Raw genomic sequence first — 18,004 nt, 5'->3', positions numbered from 1 at the left:
GTAGAGACAGGGTTTCACCATGTTGGCCAGGCTGGTCTTGAACTCCCGACCTTGTGCTCCACCCACCTCAGCCTCCCAAAGTGCTGGGATTACAGGCATGAACCACCGTACCCAGCCCGGATCATTTCTCTATGCACTCTGGGGGTGATGGCACTCAGCCCCACAGTGGCAGCTGCAATGACTGCACCTCATGCCCACACCTCTCCTCAGTGGCCTGCCTCTGTGGCAGCTATGATGACTGCCCCTTATGCCCACACCTCTGCTCAGTGGTCCAGACTCAACCTGCCTGCAGACTTCACATTTCTACTTGGAGACCTAAAAGGCCTGTCTAGCCAACATGTTTGAAACGAAGCTCCCGGCTTTCCCTACTAAACTTCAACCTATTTCCCCAGCCACATACCTGGTCATCCGGGGTTTTTCCTTTTTGCTCCACCCCTACATCTTACTCATCACTAAATCTTGTCTAATCTACCTGCAAAATACACCTATGTCCACTTTCCCCCATCTCCACCATCACCCAAGTCTCCACTCTTTCGCCCTTTCTCCTCTCAGTATGATTTGGTAGCCAGCCAGCTCTCCAAGACTGCTGGACCGCTGCTGTCCTGAACACCCTCTTGCTGACTGCCTGCTGTGCCGGACTAGAACCTCCTTAGAGCACAAGTCCTGTGTGACCCAGACTCTGGCCACAATTCTTGCCCTGCCCTATACTTCAGCCCGTTTTCCTGTGGCCAGCACCTTTTCCTTTAAAAAGTCAGGCTCAACATGGTAGTGCAGGCCTGTAATCCCAGCACTTTGGTAGACCAAGGTGGGAGTATCGCTTGAGCCCAGTTCAAGACCAGCCTGGGCAACATAGTGAGACCTCATTGCCACCAAAAACTTAAAAAAATTAGCCAGGCGTAGTGGTGCATGCCTGTAGTCCAGGCTACCCGGGACGATTGCTTGAGCCCGGGAGGTCGATGCTGCAGTAAGCTATGACTGCACCATTGCACTCTAGCCTGGGCGATTGAGAACTTACCTCAAAAAAAAAAAAGTTTAAGAAAGGAAAACTTGGACAAGACAGATGTCAGAACCCCATCTGGGAACTGCAATCCTTCTGGCAGCCCATCAGCATCTCTGGGTGAGGTGGTGAATGGTACTGCCCCATTGGGAGGTGGGCTACACCACCTCTAGTCCTTCTATACATATGTCTAACTAAGATTTCCATGAATTCCACTTAGGTATCACAGAGGCAGTAACAGCAAACCAAGTTCCATGGGGACATCCATATCATTTTTGCTTTCTCTACATCCACAAACAAAACAGCTTTTTTAACCCAACCTATCTCCTACAGAACTCTAAAGGGAGAAGGTGGAAAGGGCCTTCAGAGGAAGTCCAGGTTACTTATTAAAGCAGAATGGAAGCCAACAGATACCAGCGTTTATATTTTATTCAACTTTATTAAAAATTAAAACTACAGAAACCAAACTTAATGCACGAATAAGAGAGTGGGGAAACAGGCAGCAATGGCAGCTGGTAATGAGTGGATAATCCACATGACTCACATCCCATCCCTGCGACTTAGGAGCCCAGGCTGCTGCGCTGGCACTGTTGTGCCCTCTTCCACCACAGGGACACAGAAACCTGCAGGAGACTGAAAAGATTACAAACATCTTCAACCAGCTCTCTGGCCAAAGGTTGCAGAAGCAGCCTGAATACGAAACTCACACCAAGAGGGCAGCAGCTCTCCTGACATCCACGTAAGGAGGCTAACACCTAAACCACGCGCAGGCATCCTGAACTCACAGCTATGATCCAAGGTACTGAGTGGAGACAAAGCACTCGGAGGTGGCAAGATGTTCAGCAACCAAGTAAGACACACTGGCAAGGAATCCCACCCAGAAGGTGAGAAGCACAAAGCAGGCTTGGAGAAACGAACAGTCATGCCAGGTGCAGCCAGACATCCTGCTACAAGCCCTGACCCTAGCACCCCAAGTTCATGGAGTGCTCTGGTTTTGTGCCCATAAAGCACAGAGGGCACTGATCACTCAGTCTGACTGCCTCAAACCAAATCTTTCTGGATGGCGCAGGACCTCAGAACTGCTGCAGAATCATCTTCCTTTTCAGGTCGTGGCTAAACTTGTTCATCCTGAAGAGCTCACTGTCATAAAATGCAGAGAGGTTGTGGATGTTGATCTGACGAGCCTGCAAGCAGGAAGTGTCCAGTGAACCATCAGTGGTGTGAGAACAGGCTGTTTCCAGAGCACCCATACACAATGCGCTTTCAGACACCATCACCTCTATTTATGGGAGGAAAATATCAAGGAGTGGAGAGGCCGATTAAGGGGCTTCAAATCTCTGCTGTGCAAGCTGCGCGTGTAAACTGAGACAAGTTATTTGGCTGCCCTGTATCTGTCTCCACCTCTGTACAACAGGAAGGCAGTAACAAGACTCACCTCACGCCCCTGCTGTCAGACTACAGGCACAGAACTGGACTCAACAGACTGTAAGCATTCAATAAACAGCCCACCCACTTCACGACCCAGTATGAAGGAGCCCCTTCAGGGGACTGGCAGCTCCCAAGGCAGCAAACCCCGACCCTCACCTCCCTTCTGGGCCCATACCTTATCCACCAAGTCCTTCTCAGGAACCTCAATAGTGTCCTGCTGGGCCCCAAAGCGGTTGCGCTGATATGTCACCTGCTCTGCCACTAACTGCTTCAGTATGAAGAGCAACAGCTCATTGTTGTCACGCCGGAATGAAAGGTAGCGGGCAAAAGTCTGCAGGAAAAAAGCCTCAGTCAAACACCCGCTCCCACTATGCCTGCCACGCTCCCTTTACCCTATGTGCTAGCACCCAGGTCAGACAGGCTGCCGCTGCTGGGTGCACGTCCAGGCCAGAGCCTCAGATACCCATGTGTGGCCGGCCTCCTTCTCTTGCCCGTCAGGCCCCTACCTCGGAATACACCTACCTTACGCATGCTGCGCATAACGCTGAACTTCTGAGTGTCTATAAAGCTCTCCAGCATCACGCGGATGGCCATGTTGACATCGTCTTCGATCACATAGTCCCGGAGATGGATGCGCGCGTGGGCCTCCGCCATGCGGATCATGGACTCGATGTGCCGCACCGTAATGGGGATGCTGCCTGTCGCCTGGAGGGAAGCACGTCAGGTCTTTTATGGGCAGGAAAGAGAGGCAAGGAAAATAAAACATCGGCGCTCTTAGCACCCAGAGCCAAGAAGACCCATCTGACAGCGCCACAGCAGAAATGCAGAATGCTTGACTGCGCTGCCCAGTGAATGCACACTTCCTATCTCTCCTCGAAACTGGAGGATGCCGGTGGACGCTGCATGCTTACCGCCTGTCACCATCACACCTGCACAGTTCTGCTCCCGGCAGCTGACTTCTATACATCTCAGAGGCTGTTATATTTGTGGCAAGCTGTATTGGTTATTGTCACACACTAAATATCGAATAATCCTGTGCAATGTAAGTGCAAAAAAAGGTAGTTGTTTGTAGGAAAACTAAATTGAATGATCTGAAAAAACTTGGTAAAGTTAAAAGGCAGAAATTTAAAAAGCTGCTGTGTTGATTGGGTGTGGCTGAGGCAGCAATCTACAAGAACTCGGCATTCCCATGGCTTGCAAGCTGCCTTTAAGTTTCCGCTCCACTATGAATGAGCCAAAGAACTTTTGTTCATTTGCGTGACATTTACACAAAGTCAATATGGAACTTAATAAGCACGTCAACAATTAAGGCCCCAGCCCTATACCAAGACAAATGAATGCACATTTAAATTTCATCTAAAACAAAATGGTTAAGGTATATATTAATACCTATCATTTTTTGTTTTTATTTTTATTTGAAACAGGGTCTCACTGTCACCAAGGCTAGAGTGCAGAGGTGCCATCATAGCTCACTGTAGCTTGAACTCTTGGGCTCAAGTAGATCCTTCTTCCTTAGCCTCCTCAGTAGCTGGGACTACAGGCACAAACCACCAGGCCCAGCTAAGTTTTAAAACATTTTTTGTAGAGAAAGGGCCTCACTATGTTGCCAAGCCTGGTCTTGAACTCACCTCAAGCAATCTTCCTGCCTTGGCCTCCCAAAGTGCTGGGATTAGAGGCATGAATCACCGTACCCAACCTTCGTTTTTTGTTTTTGAGATGGGGTCTCACTCTGTCACCCAGGCTGGAGTGCGGAGGTGCGATCTCAGCTCACTGCCACCTCTGCCTCCCAGGTTCAAGTGATTCTCCTGCCTCTTTGGGTTTCACCATGTTGGTCAGGCTGGTCTCGAACTCCTGACATGATCCTCCCACCTCGGCCTCCCAAAGTGCTGGGATTTACAGGCGTGAACCACCATGCCTGGCACCTTCATTTTTTTTTTAATGCCTCCCTGCTCTGGCAGCTTTTGGACTGACCGGCCGCCGCCCCTGCTGCATCGGTCAGAAGGCTCACACTGCACTTCCTTCTCTGCACCACACCTCCCGGCTCTTCCTGGGCTCTCACCATAGATTCTTTCCTCAGGTCACTGTACATCTTGGCCACCTTGTCCTGGTCCATCTGGTTGAGCTTTGGGTGGACCCTCTCCTTGGCATAGATGATGTACTTCTTCAGGACCTCCTGGGGCAAGGGCTCCACACCATATGTATTGGGCATGGCGGGCTCGGTGGCGCTGCCGTTGGCCAGCCCCTCATCCTCCTTGTTGCTGGGGTGGTGTCTGACGTGGCTGCCCACCACGAAGCGGGCCAGCATCTCATCCTAAGACAAGCCATGAGAGGGTGGGTCTGACTGTGGGTGTGCGCGACCTTGGGGAGGTCAGTGGCTGGAGAAGAGCTGCATGTGTGCCCTACAAGGGTGACGCTCTTTCAACAAGACTGACGACACTGACCATGTGCAGGGCAGTTCTGGGTGGGGGGGGCAAACCAGACAATGGGACAGAGTCCCCACAGGGCCCACCTCCACAAGGGGAAACAAATAGTCTTAAAAATTGATTATGGAAAGTATGCTCAGAAGAAAAATAGAGTGATGGGATCAAGGGACCAAGGAGATGCCTCTAGCTAAAGGTGCCCGGCAAAGCTCATCCCTGAAGGACAGAGAACTGAGATGACAATGCTGAGATGCAAGTCACGTGACAGTGTGGGAGCGCATGTGCCAGGAGCAAGGAGCGTAAGAGAGCCCCCAAGGCTTGGCCCTTTTGAGAGACAGAAGGGCAGGTGCAGGTGAGAGAAGGGAGCGAGGAGGAGGTAGCTGCAGAGAGGGTGGGTGTGGGCTGGAGGGGAGGACTATGGATTCTATTCTGGTGACAGCAGAAAGCCTCGAGCAGTTGTTAAGGATGGGGCTGATCTGATTTATGCCTTCAGCTGGAAGACAGTCTACGTGGGTGCCAGGAGGCCAATTCAGATGATGGTAGTGCCTCAGGTCAGAGGCAGAAGCGAGGGAGGCGGGCAGGTTCAGAAGTTGGGACAACAGGATTTGGTGGATTGTGGGTTATTCCGGGTGGGGGTTGGGAGTGCTGTGAAGGAAAGAGAAATCAGGGTGACTTCTGGACATGAGAAGAGACTGAGGGAACAGGCCTGGAAAACAGGTTACAGCCCCTGCAGCGCCCGTCCCCTGTGCTGGGCACACCATATGACACCAAGCCTCACCTGAGGTCCCCAAACCACAGTGCATGGAAACCGGGCACATGCGAGCTGTACCTGGACTGGGTCCACGGTGTCCCTCACCACACACAGGATGTCGAAGCGTGAGATGATGGGCTCTGTGAGGTCCACGTTCTCGGAGAAGGTCAGCGAGGGGTCGTAGCGCCCTCCTAAAACACAGGGGAGCATCTCTATCAGGGTGGATTCCCCTATCCTCCCGTCTCAGTGACCCCAGGCCACTTTGATGGCAGAAGGGGGTAAGGGCAGTGGAAGAGGAAGACATGGGTGGGTACTTAGCACCTGCTGTCTGAGACAGCAAAGAGCTTACCCCAAGCAATGCCCAAAATAACCTAGTTTAGACAGAAAGCACAACTGCTTCCCCGGAAGGAAAAACCAAGAACACAGTGGGTGACAGAGCCTGGGTTCTTCAAGCATTCGCTGCTGAGACCAACAGCCAACTCCATCCCGGCCAGTGGGGCACTGGGCTCTCCTCCCATGCCTTCTGAGAACATCCAAGGTGGATCCAGGAACATGACTCAACAGGAAACCCAGGTGTCCCAGGTCCCACTTTCACTGTTCCCCACTCTGGCAGGATATGCAGAAGAGGGGAACCCTCTGCTGCCCAGTGACTTCCTCAGATCAGCTCCTGGGGACCCAGTGGGCTCCCAATTCAAGCAGGCGGGACCTCCCTGTGTCCCACCCCAGCCCCAGCAGTCAGGGTGCCTGCTGCACCTATGGGGTTGGCGGCAGCAATGACGGTGCAGCGAGCCTGCAGGGAGGTGACGATGCCAGCCTTCGAGATGGAGATGCTCTGTTGCTCCATGGCCTCATGGATGCTGGTTCTGTCCTGGTCGTTCATCTGCAAGATTAAAATGGCCAGCCCTTAGCATGGTTCGTGCTCCTACCACTAAGTCTCCAATGAGGTCCCAATGCATCCCATTAACACCATTCCCCTCGCTAAGGCCCAATCCCACATACACACCCCGAGTCCCATCAGCCTCCATGACCCAGGGACCCACCTTGTCAAATTCATCAATGAGACACACTCCTCGGTCAGCCAGAACCAGGGCCCCAGCCTCCAAGGTCCACTCCCTGCTGACAGGGTGCCGCTGGACATACGCCGTGAGGCCCACAGCTGACGCCCCCTGGCCGGTGGTGAAGATGGCTCGGCTGGACACTTTCTCAATATACTTGAGAAACTGCGACTTTGCTGTGCCAGGGTCTCCACACAAGAGCACGTTGATATCGCCACGTACCTTGTGTTTGCCACCTGGAGGGGACGAGTGGAAGCGGGGGAGGAGGAGAGTGGGAAGTGAGAGGAGGAGGGCACAGTTGCATCCTCCACCAATTCCTCAGCCTACTTGTTATGAATGGTAAGGCACAGTCTCTCTCGAAAGGGATACAATACCCTACGCCATGCAGTCCCACTCTGGGCACTCCCAGGGACACACACATGGGTGCAGAGGAGGGATGCATGAGATGTCCTTGGCGAATGTGAAATACCAGAAACAATCTAGGTGTTCTCCAAAGGGAGAGCTAAATAAACTGCATTATCCGGTGACACGATACAGTCATTTAAAAGAATGCACTTGCTCTGTATGCACTAACAAGAAAAGATGCCGCAGTGTGGCATTGAGCGGGAGAGCTTGGCGGGGTGCGCTTCGCACAGGCACAGCACTGGGCACACACAGGGGATGCTGTGGTTGTACACATAAATGCGTGTAGTCATGAAACCCTGTGTTTGCTGTGTAATTGTAAATGGCCACAAAGGGAGGGACTAGGATGAGAAGGGGAGGTCGATGGGGAGATCAGCCTCACCTGTGACTTTTAGTGTTCTATAAAAGTGTAATATAAATATACATACCCATGTGTCAATAGTATTTTTGTACTTAAAACAGTTTTTTAAAAGACAAAGTATTTTTTAAATAGAAGAGAAGCAAAGACTCATTTGCTTAAATCACAAAAGCAGGCAGACACTGGCTCCCTGACCAACAGCCCAACACCCAGAATGCCCAACTCAGGGCCACCCTCTCCCTTGAAGAACAAGTCACACCCAGCCAGACTATCTTTTAATGCCTTCTTTCTCCCCAGCACCCAGGCTTTAAAAACACCGTGTCATTCATTCTTCGAATGCTGACACCTCAAAGAGAAAGCTGCTAACACCTCTGCAGAGGAAAGGCGGGTGCTCACCTGGGTTTTTGGGCTCCCCTCCAAACAGGGCCAGAGCCAGGCCTCTCTTGATGTCTTCATGACCATAGATGGAAGGAGCAATGCTGGCAAAGATCTGAGAAAGGGAGGGAGAATGACAGGAATGGAAACAGATACTCACAGAGTAGGTCACCCACACGCTCTGGCATCAGGGAACCAGGACATCCCCAGCTCAAAGATACCCACTTCCACAACTGTTGCAACTGCATCAGGCCCTGGTATCAAGCCGTGCCCGACTCTAAAGCTTTTCATTAGTTTGCTCTTCCCAAGAATCACAGAACTTTGGAGAATAGAAGAACCTTAATCTGAACCCCTAATCTTGACATATTTCAGAAAGGCCTTTCCCAAGATCACAGACCAAGAGAAGAAATGAGACGAGAACCAGATCTGTCATGGCACTGGCCTACCCCAAGACTCAGTTTCCTCTTGTTGGAAAGAGAGATGGCAACACCCAACTCACAGAAGGGTGGGTACAAATGCAACAGTTCATGCAAGTCCCTGCCTCATCAATGCATTCAATGTGGCACATCTGGGAGATGTGTCCACCAGGAAGTAATTCTAACTGGTGAGTCACTGGAACATTTCTCTCTATTTCAGTGTGTGTGTGAGAGAGAAAGAAAGAGACAGGGAGAGAGCAAAATCTTCATGAATTTTAAAGATAGAATCAGAGACATCAAAGACATTTCTTGCTTGTAGGAGACTGCTTCCAACTCTACCTGCAGAGCACAGCCGTGTTTTGATGACTTTCATCCTTCATACCCCCCTGCACTGGCCACACCTACATCCTTCCCTCTTTACAAGACAAAGGAGCTCAGAAAGCACTGGCCCTCCCCTGGGGAGAGGGCACTAAGGCAGGAAAACCAGCCCTGAAGGTGTAGGGGAGACCCCCATCCTGTGTCCTGCCTGCACCACCAAATTCATGCAGCTTTAGAGGTATCTCCCTCTGAAAGAAAGTAACACTTCCCACAGGGCTTCTTGGAGAAATGTCTGATTCCAGGTCTGGGGCAGGAAATGTACAAAAGAAGCCTGCGTTATCTTCTACCAGAAAGCAAAAAAGCACTCAAAGACAACTAAGGTCATGTCAACAGAATTCAGAAGCCAACATGAATAGGTTCACGCTGGCAAAAAAGGGACACTTGAGCATCGTAGGGATGACACCTGCAGCGTGGAAACCGCAACACCCGGTGGGCCTATTCATCTGTTATGATACCCAGGTCACCTGGGAACCAATTCATTATTTTTAAAACTAGTAAGTCAAAGAAAATAAGCAGGCATTTATCTGACTAGGCTTCAGTGCCTGACTGCCAAATTACAGAAAACACAGGCGACAGAGGCATGTGTCTAATGGGGACATAATTAGTAACATCTCGACTGCAAGGCTCAACAGGACAAATGACCCAGTTTCTTTCACAAAAAAATTACAAGGAAAAAAAGAGATGGAGAAAAGATCTAACGATTATGAGACTTAAGAGACATCAACCAATCACAATTTATGGACCTTATTTGGATAATGACTCCAAGAAGCTGCAAAAAACAGGGGGAAGGGGTAAGATAATCAGGAAAATGTGAACACCAACAGAATACTGAATATTAAGGAATTGTTAATTATCTCTTAAAGTGAGATAATGGTAGTGTGGTTAGCTTTTTTCAAAAAGAGCTTTTTCTTTTTCATATACTTACTGATGTAGTTACAGAAAAAAACAGCATGCCTGGAATTTGCCTTGAAATATACTAAGGGTGAATGGGTGGTGCATTAAGAAAACACGATTGGCTGTGACTATGACAGCTGTGGAAGCTGGGTAGTGTGCTACGGTTTCAATGTACCCCCCAGAAAGCATGTGTTGGCATCTTAATCCCCCATTTACCAGTATTAAAAGGTGGGACCTTTAAGGGGTGATCAGGCCATGAGGGATCTGCTCTCATGAATGGAAAATAAAAGCACTGCTATCCAGGGAGTAGGTGAGTCTTAAGGATGAGTCTGGCCCCCTTTGGGCTCTCACTGTCTCTTTAACTCTCACCTTTTTGCCATGGGATGACACAGCAAGAAGGCCCTCGCCAGATGCCAGCCCTCAATTTTGGACTTCCCAGCCTCTAGAACCATAAGCCAATAAATTTCTGTTCATTATAAATTACCCAGTCTATGGTATTCTGTTGTAGCAGCAGAAAATGGACTAAGACAAATAGTTGAAGTTCATTACACCATTCCACATACCTGTTTGAAATTTTCTGTACAGTGTTTTAAAATGTGGGCCAGGCCTTATGCCACAGAGTGCCCACGGAACTCACAATAACCAAATAAACTCACCAACTATTGGCACAATACAGTCACTGGGAGCATGGACTCAAGCCAGGCTGCTGACTCTGCCACTTGCTATGTGACTGTGGCCAACTTATCTAACCTCTTGTGCCTTAGTTTATTCATCAGTAAAACGGGCACAGATGAAACCTACCTCATAGGACCACTGCTATCTAGAAATTACCTAGACAATGCCAAGCAGATACTAAGTCTTCAGTAAGTATAATGACTCCCTTATGAAACCCTTACTTTGTGCTGCGGATGCTGGGCAAACCTCCACGGACCTCTCACGCCCCAAAACACCTCGTGCTGGATGTGCCAAGACTGCCAGTCCTTGACTCCTCTTAACCCAGCTCATTTCCCTGTGTAGTTTTTGTAGCGAGCAACCTTGCAGGATGAGGTAATGTCTCCCTCCAGGGCCAAATGCTTCCTGCTTGCTATGCAGGGCAGATTGCCCAACTCAGTCCCCCTCCTGTAAAGCAACCACTGCATCCAGGGGGACTTCCCCGTGGGACTGGAGGGCAAGGAGCGCAAATGTGCGAATGCCTACACTGCCTGCTGTGCCTTCCACTGCTGACCCAGTTACTCCAGGAGAGAGTAACAGGCTAATTTAATGGCTAGAAAGTGGGGCAGAATCAAATCCCAGACCTGCCAGGGAATAACAGTGCTTTCCATGAATTACCTCATGTAATTCTCATAATAACCCTGTTTCTCTCCATCCTACAGAGGAAACCAAGGCTCAGGTCAAAACATTTTCTCCTAGAAGAGAGGCAAGACTTGACCCCAGATGCATCTGAAGCCAAAGCTCATGCTCCTCATGGCTCTAGCTGTGCTGCTTCCTAGCACTCCTCAGTCTCCACACCCAGCAAACAGGGATAGAGTGCCCAACTGAGTGGGTACTGTGAGTGCCACCCAGCAAATAGAGAGAAAGCACCCACCTGCATGGGTACCATGAGCCTGAGATAACGTTATGTAAAATACCTAAAGCACCAGGCTCCAAGCTATTTTTTTCCTACTTACTGGCTGCTTATGCTTTCTGCACGCCTGTCACAGGCTCTTCCATCCAGTTTTTGTACAAATAGTTTAACTCTTGTAGCCATGTGCAATAACAGCCAGATACTGAGCACTCGCCAACAGCCAAGTACTTTATATGCACTGATTTATTCAATCTTTATAACATCTCTATGAGTGTTTACTCTCATCCTCTCATTTCTATAGATAAGGGTGACTCATCTGACCATCCTAAGGATTAGGCCAAAATGCAAACCTAAAAAATCCGGCTTCAGACTGCATGCTGCTTCTGTTAGTTCTTTAAAATCTAAGTGTTGGGCATGACCCTGATCTCTTTAATACTTTACCCAATCAGTGTCCAGGGCCCACGGAAGGCAGGCAGGGCTGTGAAACTGACAGAGTAGGAGACAGAGTAAACCTGGGGACACAGGTCCCGCCCGCAAGGGCAGCTATGCCTCAGCTCCATCAGCACTACCAGAGAGGAACACAGAGCCAGCACCCACAGATCTTGGATTTTCAAAAAGCACCCGGATTTCTATGTGAAGTCTCCTGATCCCTCAAGGATAACTAACTCAAAATAAAAACAAATACGAAAAGTCAGTTGCAGAAGTCTGCAGGGCTTCCTGCTGGAGGTGGAATCTGTAGAAGACAGAAGTCAGCTGGGGACAAGTAAGGGAGGAAGGTGCTCAATGTAGACACAAATAGCAGGCATCAAGACACGGGAGTGGGGCAGGGCTGCCTCCATTTGGGGAACAAGTCGTTCTGGAACCTGGGGCTCCACAGGCACATGGGGATGGCCCTGGCAGATGCCATATTAGTGCCCAGGCATGCCATGCCCACCACATGCTCACCTATGGGTCTCTCACCTCTTCAATCAACAGAGTGGGAGATTAGTGGCTGAAGATCACGGCAAAGAGAAGGTGCCAGAAGGGTGTTCCTGAAGCATGCAGCTCCTTTGGCGTGGTAGGCACAGACACAGACAAGCATGTGGGACACAGGTGGCCCAGCTGCTTAGGGACTGCAAGACCCCAGCAGGGCCAAGTCCACCCAAGCCTGAAGAAATTGGCTCAAACATCTGGATGAAATTCTGCAAAGGTGTCCACCGTGGTAGCACTCATGAGCCTCTGCAGGTGGTGAGGGTAGACGGCTAGGAGGTCCTGGCTTTCTTTGCCTGTGTGACTGTCTTGATCGCACGTAAAACTACGTGAAAAGATCTTGTCTATTTCCTATTATTGGGAACCCTAGTAAAAGATGAGCTCTGAGAACAAGTGTCATATCTGACTTACTCACCACTGTATCCCCAGAACTTGGCCCTAGCAGGTCTTCCAGGAATGAATGTGTGTTGGCTGAACTGAAGCTCCTGGCCTCCTGAGGCTGAGAAACACCCACCTCTCCTATGGGAACCCCAAATTTTCACAGACTAGGTTAGATGGCCAAGAGCTGGGAAGGAATGCCACCAATACCAACCCATGCCAGGGATGCATTTCTGGAGCTTTCCTGAACAATGACAGTAACGTATAAGCCCACAAATGCTGGATGCTTTGCCCCTACTGGGTTTGCATGTAGCCTGCAGCAGCTTCTCACAGTAGATGCAAAGACATGCAATACACTTGAGGAAAGGAACCGAGACATAAAACTACCCTGCCCACTTGCAGACCATGCCTCAAGGAGTAAAGAAAGGAACAGAACAAACCATGCATGTGTAGGAATATTAAGGGGCAGGCAGACATGGGTAAATGTGATGGGTGAGGAGGAAAAGGAAGGGACAACCATAGCCATGCCACAAAGAAACCAAGAAAGGGGGCTCCACAGGCTTCAGCGGAAGGTGGATGGAGAGAAGCAACCAAAACAACCTATCAGCTGGCCTGCAGCCTGGATGCAGCTCTCCTTACCCCACCATCCATTCCTTCAGAGTTACTCAGGGCCTCCTGCAGCCAGGCTCTGGGGACAGAGGTGATTAAGCCAGCGATGGCTCCTGTCCCTGGGGGGTTAACATACATCAGAAGGAAATCATCCAGTTCGCTGAAGAAGCCAAATGGGATCTGAATTTTATGTTGCCAGAGGGCAGCAGAAGAGTGGAGGCTAAAGGGCAAACTAAACTGCTCTGCATTAAAAACTGAACTTCAAGTTGACTTGAAGGCCGGGCGTGGTGGCTCGTGCCTGTAATTCCAGCACTTTGGGAGGCTGAGGCAAGTGGATCACCTGAGGTCAGGAGTTCGAGCCCAGCCTGGCCAACATGATGAAATGCTGTCTCTACTAAAAATACAAAAATTAGTCAGGTGTGGTGATGCGTGCCTGTAATCCCAGCTACTTGGGAGGCTGAGGCAAGAGAATTACTTGAACCCAGGAGTGCAGTGAGCTGAGATTGCGCCACTGCACTCCAGCCTGGGTGACACAGAGACTCCATCTCAAAAAAAAAAAAAAAAAAAAAAAAGGAAGGAAGGAAGAGAAAGGGGAGAGCAGTGAGCTTGAGAACATGCAGTGCTCTGGGGCAGGATGGAGGTACTGTGGGAGAAACAGCAAAGGACTTTTATCAACAAAAATTTGACGTTCTGTTTAAGTAATCCATATTTCTGCAACATAAACCCCCATCTCCTCATCCTTCAGTAAGAATGTCTACATTAAAAACCAACTGCCCAACTGCCTGGGCACAAGGGCTCACACCTGTAAGCCCAGCACTTTGGGAGGCCAAGGTGGGAGGATCTTGAGCCAGGAGTGTGAGACAAGCCAGGAGTTTGAGACCAGCCTGGGCAACATAGTGAGACTCCCATCTCTATTTAAAAACAAAACAAAACACCACCACCATTCTGGGTTGTTTTTCTGAAAAAACTCCCATTGGCCACAACTGCATCCCTAGGAATCCCTCATGACACAAATTATCCTATTGCCTGCCTCTGTTCCAATTTCAAACCACAGCTCGAAATGATCTGCTAAAGGAAGAGCTCTTCTCGTCGCAACCCTATCCTCAGCAGGGGACTCCTCCCCACCACACAGGCTCAGAGAGGTCATCCAAGTTATCCCACTACCTCGCTGGCCCATGGTAGAACCAGAACCAGGTTCACCCATCCCCAATGCGAGTTTACCTCTTCCCCGGAGCACAGGGCCTCCCTTCCAGACAAGCTTAACTGAGCTCCAGGGGAATAAGGCAAGGTTTGAGCAGTGAGCCCTAGATGCCTGCCACACCCCCAGCAAACCTCCATGTCCCCTCACAGCATCCTGGCAGCCCCTGCCTTCCACCTGCCTTCTCCCCGATCTGCTGATCCTTGGAGAGGCTAGTGATCATCTTCACATCTTCGTCGGTCAGTTCCCCTACAGCGACCTTGTTGTCCTTCTTGGCCACGTGGTTGGCCAGGATGACAGTGGCAAAGACGGGGAAGCCATTGGCAGTGTTGAGGGAGCCATCATAGTTGTTGTGATAGATGCCAGTCAGTTCCTGGGGAAAGGGAGGGGCCAAGAAGTCAGAGCCTAACCGAGGGGCCACAGGCAGAGTGGGGGCCCACCTCCGTGCTGCCTTCCTCCAATTTCTCCTATTGCAAGTGCTCCACATTACAGACATCAAGATGAGTAACTCAGTAAAAGCCCTCCTAAACCCACCATTCCAACAACCCATCCACCAGAGGAGATAAAGTTCTTTGCCTCAGCCATGCAAAAACAGATGCTAGCCTGAGTGCCCCTGCGACCATACACACCTCCACCAGCCCAGCCACAACTGCTTCTGCCAATTCCCTCTGCAACTTGGCTCCCTTCCAGCCTACCCCTGGCCACTTACTATCTCGTCTCCTGGCTTGCAGCTGTCTACCAGATCCGCAAGGAGAATGGCGTCCTTGGAGCGGGGCAGCCGGCCAGCCGCCACTTTGCCTGGACTCTCCTGGATTCGGATACGCTGGTAGTTCTGATAGATGGTCTGCGAGGGACACAGAGAAGGCCTCAAAGCACTGACTTACTATGTCACCCAACCTTGACCCCCCACCAGGCGGGACAACAGGCAGGATTCCGACTCCTGAGTGGCAAATGGAGAGCCAAAGACAGCAAGGAATGAGTTCATGGCTACTTAGCACATCAGTGGACAGTACCCACTCCTGCCACCATCCCTCTGGGATGCCTTCTGACTGCCAGACTCAGCACCTGCTCTATGCTGTACAGCTGAGCTGTCTTGAGTACCAATGCTGGAACCAGGCTGCCTTGGTTCTGTGTCTAAGCTGTGTGATCTTGGGCAAGTGACTTCCTTTCTCTGTGCCTTCTCTGAAACCTCACAATGAGAATTAAAGCAAGTCAAACATACATCAACCTAATCCAGCATCTGATAAATGTAAGTTACAGGAAGTCTTGGCTGTCACTGTCAAGTATCACAGGCCAGCACTGTGCCATGTCATTTCGTGTCCATTATCTCACAACACGCACTGCAGTTAAAAGCACATGCTCTGGATCAAGATGCCTGAGCTGTGGACCTCTGATCCACATTCTAGCTGGGTGACCTCAGCCAGTTCTCTAAACACTCGGAAAAGTGGGGCCAGTAACAGTTCCTGCCTCACGAGCTGTGAAAAAGGACCAGGTAATAAACCACCCACTACCTGGCACTGATAAGTACTCCATGAATGATAGCTGTAACTGTTAACCCTCTACCAGGTACTATCTCAGGTCCCTAGAAGCAAGGCCTGAGGGAGACAGACAGGGCATGGGAAGAGTGAGCAAAGACGTGGCTCAGCAGGCATCTGGCCTGCAGCTGTCCCACCTGAGGCAGGGGTCAGCTTTTGGCTGTAGATGGCCACAGGTGGGACCTCTGAGGCATTTTCTGGCAAGGCGGCTCGAGCTGGGACAGTTCTCAGAACTGCAGAGCGGTGAGAAGAGGACAGCCAACAGCCACAGCAGCAAGGCAGTCAGGGGACCTGGGCGCCACCACAGGGACTACGACAAGCCCATTTACAGACAGGGAAGCTCAAGTACAAAGGCACATGTAATGTGCCTAAGACCTTAAGGCCAGAGGCTTTGGCAGCATCTCCTGAATATGGTGCAAGAGGTTGGTATGGTCCAGGGGCCCCATATGAGCCAGGCAGGTCCCCAAAACAAGCCGAGGGGAAGTCCCGATGGGACTGCAGCCGCCCTACGCAAGTGATGGCCCCCTGGAGACTGGTAAGCACACATTTTGAAGGAGCAACTTGGCAAGAAGCAGGACCTGTTTGCTTCTTCCCATGTTTGCCAGATCTTCCCATGTTTCAAGAGGAGCCATAAACTTGAATGGTTTAAACAAAATCGCCCCACCTAAATATTGACTTGAATTCCTAAAAACACCGTGTGGGCCAAACTAAGCTCACTGGCCAGACAGATTGGGTCCACCCCAGGGTGTGGCCAATACACAATTCTATCTTGCTTCTTGAGGCTGCCCACACTGGCTTCCACAGCCTGAGAGGCCAGTAAGGCCCTGCATACTGGGCACCCCTAAGGAGAGCTGGCAGCAGGCCCTGTGGCCTCTCTCACCTCTTCCATGTTGACCTCAAAGGGGCCGGCCGACTGGCACTCGGGACAGGAGCCTGGTTTCACCTCCTGGTTCTGGGACTGGCAGAAAGGCCCCAGGACGAAATTGCACTTGTTGCAGTTGTACTTGACCATGCTGAGCTGGGGCAGGACGCCAGTGCAGCTGGTCACCACCCCACTGGTGCGGATCAGCTGGTTCAGATGCAGTTGCCTGCAGAGGCAGAGGGAGCATCAGAAGCCGTGAGCTAGGGTGAGGCCAGGCTGCAGACGAGGGTGTCCCAACACACTGTCCTGGAAACTGGGCCCAGCCCCCAGCCTGGGAAGATCCCTCCCATCACACTCCTGTGCAACCACAACTCACCTGCGATGAGGGTGCTGCTGGCTGCACCCTGCCCCGCCCACACTACGAGCGCTCTCTGGAATCACGACCGAGTTACCCAGCACTGAGCTCAGACCTGCCATCCTCACCTGCCCTCAGCTCACCTCAGCGAGCGCAGCTCCTCCACCAGAGGCAGGTGGGAGATGCGGACATGGATGTGGTTGGTGATACGGTCGTACTTGGGGTACATGGCCAGTACCACCTCCAGGGCAGCCTCGTCAAAGATCTGCAGCAGCTCCGCCGGCGCCTCGGGCAGGAAGTAGGCCAGCACGTGCTCCCTTGCTGCCAGGTCCTCATAGTTCACCACCAGGCTCTCACGATTCTCTAGAGGGAGGCATGGTGGGAAGAGAGTTAATGAAGCATGAGAACCGGGCTGGACGGCAACAATGTCTGTGTGAGAAGTGAGGCCTACCCACCCCGACCATTGACTTTGACCTAGAAAGTCCAGCTTTCACTTCTAGGTCTACCACACTTCCGCTGTGACATAGCCTGAGCTTCAACTCTCCACTCCGTAAAATGGGCCTGTCACATGGTGCACAAAGTTGCTGGGGGGTTAAACACGAGCAGAGTGCCTACAGAACTATAAACACAAAATGCCTTACAAGAGCCTAGAAGAAAACCTATGAATAAACTGTCAAACACAGGACAAAAAGCAGGGGAAGGAATTGCAGGATTCAAGATCTACACGTCCCTTTTAAAAGTCAATGCCTGGCTGGGGACGGTGGCTCACACCTGTAATCCTAGCACTCTGGGAGGCCAAGGTGGGCAAATCACCTGAGGTTGGGAGTTCCAAACCAGTCTGACCAAAATGGAGAAACCCCGTCTCTACTAAAAATACAAAATTAGTCAGGTGTGGTGGCGCATGCCTGTAATACCAGCTACTTGGGAGGCTGAAGCATGAGAATCACTTGAACCCTGGAGGCGGAGGTTGCAGTGAGCTGAGACTGCGCCATTGCACTCTAGCCTGGGAAACAAAAACAAGAACGAAACTCCGTCTCAAAAAAAAAAAAAAAAAAAAAAG

The 18,004-nt window shown here is 50.8% G+C and overlaps 1 protein-coding gene across 1 annotated transcript in view; it reads right to left on the bottom strand.

Moving 5' to 3' along the window:
• Positions 1 to 1,416: 1,416 nt before the first annotated feature.
• The window catches only part of MCM2 (minichromosome maintenance complex component 2), a 24,264-nt gene continuing 7,676 nt past the window's right edge, over positions 1,417 to 18,004 (bottom strand). The window contains 12 exon segments of the mRNA XM_011971310.1: positions 1,417 to 2,181; positions 2,601 to 2,756; positions 2,948 to 3,130; positions 4,485 to 4,736; positions 5,675 to 5,787; positions 6,350 to 6,476; positions 6,637 to 6,887; positions 7,808 to 7,901; positions 14,374 to 14,565; positions 14,902 to 15,036; positions 16,608 to 16,815; positions 17,088 to 17,307. Of these exon segments, the coding sequence (XP_011826700.1) occupies positions 2,071 to 2,181; positions 2,601 to 2,756; positions 2,948 to 3,130; positions 4,485 to 4,736; positions 5,675 to 5,787; positions 6,350 to 6,476; positions 6,637 to 6,887; positions 7,808 to 7,901; positions 14,374 to 14,565; positions 14,902 to 15,036; positions 16,608 to 16,815; positions 17,088 to 17,307 (2,042 nt within the window). The 3' untranslated portion in view covers positions 1,417 to 2,070.

This window comes from Mandrillus leucophaeus, unplaced genomic scaffold (genome assembly GCF_000951045.1).
Source record: "Mandrillus leucophaeus isolate KB7577 unplaced genomic scaffold, Mleu.le_1.0 Scaffold121, whole genome shotgun sequence".
In the NCBI taxonomy this organism is placed as follows: domain Eukaryota; kingdom Metazoa; phylum Chordata; class Mammalia; order Primates; family Cercopithecidae; genus Mandrillus; species Mandrillus leucophaeus.
The sequence above is the reverse complement of the archived record's forward strand: the minus strand, read 5'-3'. Positions and strand labels throughout refer to the sequence as shown.